At 42.2% G+C, this 6,981-nt stretch overlaps 1 protein-coding gene across 1 annotated transcript; it reads right to left on the bottom strand.

Annotated features, from left to right (window-relative positions):
* Positions 1 to 2,125: 2,125 nt before the first annotated feature.
* On the bottom strand, positions 2,126 to 6,450 carry LOC309701261 (uncharacterized protein; the record flags this gene model as incomplete). The annotated part of the gene is made up of 4 exons (XM_082525355.1): positions 2,126 to 3,154; positions 3,386 to 3,408; positions 4,442 to 4,458; positions 5,459 to 6,450. 4 exons carry the CDS (start codon positions 6,448 to 6,450, stop codon positions 2,126 to 2,128), a joined length of 2,061 nt encoding a protein of 686 aa, XP_082381481.1.
* Between the last annotated feature and the right edge of the window lie 531 nt (positions 6,451 to 6,981).

The following is a 6,981-nucleotide window of genomic DNA, read 5'->3' as shown; positions in this document are numbered from 1 at the left end:
AGCCCTAATGAGGCAAAGAACAGTGATCAGTTCAGTTTCAGTTTTCAGTTTTATTTGTCATATGCAAGTTAGCACAGGGTCAACATCGCAATGAAATGTATTTGACGAGCAGAAGACAGTCACTCAGCAGAATGGTACAGTAGAAGAAAAAATAAATAAAAATAAAAAATAAATAGAAAAATAGAAAAGAGCAAAATATTAATAAGATGTAGTAAAAGAAAAAAATAGATTTCCAGTTAACTGACTAAATATAAGTATATATAAATATATGTACACACTAGTGATTAAGTGATTAAAAAGGTGATGCTTAACGCCTCTGCCCATTCTAAATATGGGTGGGGGCTGTCACACCTTTGCAGCGTTGGTTACTGATCCTGCTCACCTCTTTGACACAGGAGACACTAACTTTGAAACTTTATTCATATGAATACAAACGAAACCAAAAGAAATAGCAGGTTCTTTCACATACATTTTACTGAATGAGGTTATCAATCTACCAACTGACAAGCTGCTTAGACTATCTTTTAGCTAGCACTGACATGATGCTCATTAGATATTTTTACCTTTAAATCAGCAACACCAAACAGACACCATGTCTTCAACATTATTATTATTATTATTACTATTGTTTTTAAATACAATCAGATAAATGTTAATATTATAGGAGAACATGAAAGCCCAAGAATCAGTAGTCAGGGGTCATGCCCTTTTTCTTTTTTCTAGTTTTTTTTCCTTCTTCTGGTAAAATATATAACAGAATAAACCGCAGACAGGACCACTGCTGCCCTCTACAGGTTGTTTGCACTGATTTGTTGTGAATAGCTTTAATCGTCAAACGTCATGCAGCACTGAGCAGGGAACATGCTGCTGGTGCATGATGGGTGTAGAAAGCCTGCTGTTTCCTGTCCCATAGGGTCTAAAACAGGCAATATATGAGTTTACTATTATAGTTAGATGACATGCTCACAGACCTGGAGTTCAAGAAGCTTCAACAATGAAGTCAGAAACCTTTTCAGCAGAATAGATTTCACATATAATAATAATGGATTGGATTTATATAGCGCTTTTCAAGGCACCCAAAGCGCTTTACAATACCACTATTCATTCACTCTCACATTCACACACTGGTGGAGGCAAACTACAGTTGTAGCCACAGCTGCCCTGGGGCAGACTGACAGAAGCGAGGCTGCCATATCGCGCCATCGGCCCCTCTGGCCAACACCAGTAGGCAAGTAGGGTAAAGTGTCTTGCCCAAGGACACAACGACCAGGACAGAGAGCCCAGGGATCGAACCGGCGACCTTCCGGTTACAGATGCGATTCCCAACCCCCTATATGAACATTGATCCTAACAGGTTCATTGTTATTGTTATTATTATTATTATTATTAATATTATTGTCTAAATAAGAAGTGCAAAGAAACTCTACTAAAAAGCCAAATCATCACATTGGTAAGAAAATCTGTTCCATGTGTTTACTATGCTGCCGTCCACCTTTAACCTCTAAATACTCACTTATGTTGATAGTTAGCACTCAGACATGTGCTGGAAGTATTGTGGTATGAGTTAGTTTGTTGCTGTGTGCAGGTTGTATGGATCCTTGAGAAAGCACAGGGTGATACGAGTTTGGGTATTTCTGTTTTTATTTCAAGGATTGTAAATGTGGTTTGTTAGACATAATATTGAACATGTTGAGAAGATTTTCAGATTGAAAGAGTAAGACGGCTGCAGGTATTTCTCATACAATGACAATGTTTTTGATTCAGCAAAGTAAAGTCTGAAAGAGCCCTTTACAGTTAGTCTGTGTGACAATAAATGACAACAACATAAGCAGACTTTAATACCGTCACAGGGATTATGCAGACAAAAAAAGCCATTAAGAGAAGCTGACTAACCTCTTTTATTGCAACTTAGCACATATTTATGATGAGTTACATTAAAGGTCATATAGTGCAAAGCATGCATTTAATTCCTGCAATTTTCAGGTGCACAAGAGATCTGCATGCAGAGTCACTATCTGCGCGGGTCTGCGCTTCTGCTCATTATGTACTAAACACAAAGTGATGCTGGGCAGATGAACACCCACATTTAAAGGTGAAAATTTAGGTGAAAGTTGTATTGCGCTGCCTACAGGATTTTGACGTCTCTGGAGTGAGGCTGCAGTATTCTGAGGCTGACAATGAATCTGATAGCTCTTCTAAACCAGGGGTAAAACAGAACATAAATCACAGGGTTCACACAAGCATTTATTAGCATGATCCAACACACCATGGCGTACGAAGGCAAGCTCAGAAAGGTGTCCACACCTGCAAGGGAAGGATAATAATAAGGGCAGAAGCACATTACAAACACAGCTATCAAAATCCCGAGTGTCCTGGCTGCCTTCAGCTCTGATTTTTTAGCAGCTGGAGCTGCTCTCACAGCTGCCTGCGACTGAATGGCACGCACCTGAGAAACAGCAACCACAAACACCCTCATGTACAGAACAAACATTACGCCACAGGGGCCAAGAAATGACAAAAAGAAATCTACTGTTCCTGAAGTTTGGCTGATGAACACAACACACTCCCCGTGACAGGAGCTGAACCTGTCTGGCCACCCTATGTGCTCCATGAGAATGCAGCCATTGTAGAGAAGAGAGCAGGCCCAGCAGACACAGACTGAAAGCTTCACTCTGTTCACTGTGATCTTTGAGGAATAGAGCAGAGGGTCACAGATGGCTATATAGCGATCTACAGATATGAGCACCATGCTGCCCAGAGAGACAGAGATAAGGCAGTAAGACAAATAAGGACTGAGAGCACACATCAGCCTCCCCAGCAGCCAGCACGTCTCGATGTAGCGCAGGCCCTCGATGGGCATCACCAGCAACCCCACCAGCAGGTCGGACATGGCCAGGGACAGGAGCAGGGCGTTGGTCGGGGTGTGGAGCTGCTTGAAGTGGGAGATGGAGACGACCACAAGCAGGTTGAGCACCACAGTAAGCAATGAGACTGAAGCCAGCAGAGTGTAGAGAAGAGCGGCCTGGGAGGTGGGTCGCAGCAGCCGCCTGCAGGAGGAGTTGAGGTTAGGGAAGCAGAGGGGAGGACCTCCAGTGCCGTCCATCGGGGAGAAAGGGAAGACCTGCAACTGTGCTCGAGAGTCTTCATTTATCTTCTTCAAACACACACCGTCATTTTTTTCTTTTTCTTTTTTTAAACATGAATGATGAGACTTCTTGTCTTTGTTTTCATCACCTCTCCTTCTTCCTCAACCTCAACTCCTATATATATTCAGCTGGGATTTAATTTAGTTGAGCTTTGAGAAAAGTTTCAGAAATGTGCTATTAACCACTTACTTTGTATATTAATATTAATCTATAAGTGGTCCTTCCGAAACCTTTCGCACCTTGGAATTCGACTGGGTTGATACTGATATAACAATGAAAAACACCAGAATGTTCCAAAACTGTAATTGGAGCTGTGATGTTAATTCCAGAGTAGCTTTGCCGGATGATTCTAGAGTAGTTCACAATTTAAAAAAGACCTAATTTGTATGATGCTGGGCCTTGGTGCTGCCCTTCAGCCCAAGACAACTCTCTCTTTAGGGTCAACCTGTCCTTAAAGCGACTGGTCTTCTTCTGATTGGCTTCCCCTAGCAATCAATATGTTTCAATTAGGATGTTGCAGGGGAGAATGCTGTGCTCAATGCTAGAGATGGACATATCTGCTCTAATGGACTTGATATAGATCTTTGATGATCTGAAACATGTAAGTGAGACAAATATGCAAAAAATAAGAACTCAGGAAGCGGGTAAAAACCTTTTATGGCACTGAATGTGCTGCAGATCAGGAAGGTTGGACTTGATGGTCCTCTCGACTGAGTGGACCACCCCCCTAGGAGCCAAGAGGTCTGATCGGGTGCAGTTTGGTACTCCCTCTAAGAGTCCTCTCTATAGAGCAAATGTAGAAATTCCAAAGTCCCCTCCAACACAAGCAGAAGTTTAAAGTCACTGATGCAGTAGAGGTGTTGATGGGCTTTCTTCACCAGGGTGTTAACAGAGTATAGGACCATTTCATCTCCTGGGAGATGTAGCAGATTTTCCTTTTCTGGACTTTGGTGCAAAGTTTTCCATGTTCCAGGAGGCTGTAATGTATTGACTTATTCTGTTTTACAGCAGGAATTTTGAACTTAGATTTTACTTTAATTCATTTCAGCTGCAGTGCGCACAAAGTAAAAGGAGTCCAGCAGGTTATTTGGGAGCATTCATCTCAGTTGATGATGCACTAGCTATAGGAACAGAATAATATGAACACCGTGAATTGCATTCATATGCAACACCACATACTGTGGATCAGTGAAACACAAATTGGGGGTGTTTGTTTATTATTTAGGTATCTGTGTTATCTGTCATGTAGAGAAATCATTTTTTCTTTGCTCTTGTAAAAATAAGCAGCACCTCACCTTGAGGATTTTTGTGCCTACAGATGAAAAAAATAACTCAGTCACAGGTCTGGACTGATATTTGCTGAAATGGTATTTGCCTTGATTTATCCATTAAATCCAACATTTGAATTTTTTCTCTCCCCTGACTCATACACCAAACATTGGTGTATTAAATTCTTATCTTCTCTTTCACGGGGGATAGAGTGCCTCGTATTAGTTAGGCACACAGATGGGAATTCTCTATTACTTCAGTTTAGATTTGTCTGTATTTTTGAGCCACTGTCGAGCTGCTGAGTTTCACAGACCTGCTTCATGCAGACACCAGGAAGTGGCTTTCTTTGTTGCAAGTCTGCAGGTAGCAATCTGGATGTGTGATGTTCTACGAACGAACTTTGGTGTCGCTTTTTCCCTCCATTTCTTGAGGGGACGGTGTATTTCACAGTTTGTTTTCACGTTTATTTAAATGAAACGTGGCAGAGACAAAGACCACTGCAGATCAGTTATTGTTTAAAAACACAGCTGGAAGGACAAGTACATAAAAGCTCCAGTGAAATGCTGAATGACAGTGAGAATAATTAATCAGCATTTGCCACTGCAGAGGGTAAAACACACATAGTTTATCTGAAAAGGCCCGCTGATCAGCCTGTTTAAAATCATGCATGCATTTATTATATTGCATCACAGTAATCTAGCATTTACTATTATTGCATTCACAGCATGTGGCTTCACGTATGTGATATTTTTGTACAACTTGTGGTTATATTTTGCAGTAAACTATGCAGTTTTTAAAAATGTGAGTATTCTGGTAGTGACAGAATTCATCAAGATGGACTTTAGATTATATAGCTTATAGTCATTTGAATGATTTGTAGCTTAGTATTTGCATGTGTATTATTTCCCCAATAGACGCAAGTGTGGTGAACATTGTTTGATCGTGAGGCCACTGTGAAGGATCTCTGTGGAGCAGTGGCATAGTTGTTTTTGATTATTCTTTTAAGAAAAGACTAATGACTGGTTTGTTTTACTGCTGCCTACAGGATCTTGACATCTCTGGAGTGAGGCTGCAGTATTCTGAGGGTGACAATGAGTCTGATAGCTCTTCTAAACCAGGGGTAGAACAGAGCATAAATCACAGGGTTCACACAAGAATTTGTCAGCATTATCCACGAGAATAGAGCGTAATAAGGTAAGCTCATAGAGGTGTCGTCACCTGCAAAGGAAGGATAATAATAAGGGCAGAAGCACATTAGAAACACAGCTATCAAAATCCCGAGTGTCCTGGCTGCCTTCAGCTCTGATTTTTTAGCAGCTGGAGCTGCTCTCACAGCTGCCTGCGACCGAATGATACGTACCTGAGAAACAGCAACCACAAAGACCCTCATGTACAGAACAAACATTAAGGCACATGGGCCGAGAAATGAGAAAAAGAGATCTATTGTACCCAAAGCGCGGCTGATGAACACAACACACTCCCCGTGACAGGAGCTGAACCTGTCTGGCCACCCTATGTGCTCCATGAGAATGCAGCCATTGTAGAGAAGAGAGCAGGCCCAGCAGACACAGACTGAAAGCTTCACTCTGTTCACTGTGATCTTTGAGGAATAGAGCAGAGGGTCACAGATGGCTATATAGCGATCTACAGATATGAGCACCATGCTGCCCAGAGAGACAGAGATAAGGCAGTAAGACAAATAAGGACTGAGAGCACACATCAGCCTCCCCAGCAGCCAGCACGTCTCGATGTAGTACAGGCCCTCGATGGGCATCACCAGCAACCCCACCAGCAGGTCAGACACAGCCAGGGAAAGGAGCAGGGTGTTGGTCGATGTGTTAAGCTGTCTGAAGTGGGAGATGGAGATGACGACAAGCAGGTTGAGCACCACAGTGAGCAGGGAGATGGAGGCCAGCAGAGTGTAGAGAACAACGGTCTGGGAGGTGGGTCGCAGCAGCCGCCTGCAGGAGGAGTTGAGGTTGGGGAAGCAGAGGGGAGGACCTCCAGAGCTATCCATCGGAGAGGAGCGGTGCATGCATGTGCATGCAGTCAAAGGGAAGAGGTTGAACTATTTACCAGGTTGTCCCTTTATCCTCTTCTAACACCACCCTGTAATTTTTACAGGGACCCAACAAGAGTGATGTAACTCCCCTGACTGAGCATCATCATCTTCAATCTCATCTTCATCCCCTCTGTTTTCTCTGTTGTCGTTACAGTTACAGTACACTTTCAAATAAACTGTACTTTACAAACACTTTAAAAGTTAAATTGTTTATGAGCTGTAGGTTAACAAGCCATTATAAGTACTCCAGGCAAAAATGCTCTAAAAGTTTAACAGGGACTTTCATCACTGTCTTAGAAGTTGCAGCTTTAAACACTAATGGGTCATTAAAGCCCTTTAGTGTTTCACTTAACTGTCTGAAAAGACAGTTATGAACAGGATATAAGAAGCACTTCAAAGTACACTTGTTATCCTGGTTAGCCAGGACTCAAAAGCAAATATTGACACCATTGCTTCTGAAGCCACTATTACTACATCTTTTTGAGCAGTTTGAACTAATGAGTG

The sequence above is a fragment of the Aulonocara stuartgranti genome (genome assembly GCF_965226115.1).
Source record: "Aulonocara stuartgranti genome assembly, chromosome: 23".
NCBI classification, from domain to species: Eukaryota; Metazoa; Chordata; class Actinopteri; order Cichliformes; family Cichlidae; genus Aulonocara; species Aulonocara stuartgranti.
Note: the sequence above shows the minus strand (reverse complement) of the source record. Positions and strands in the feature narration are given on the sequence as shown.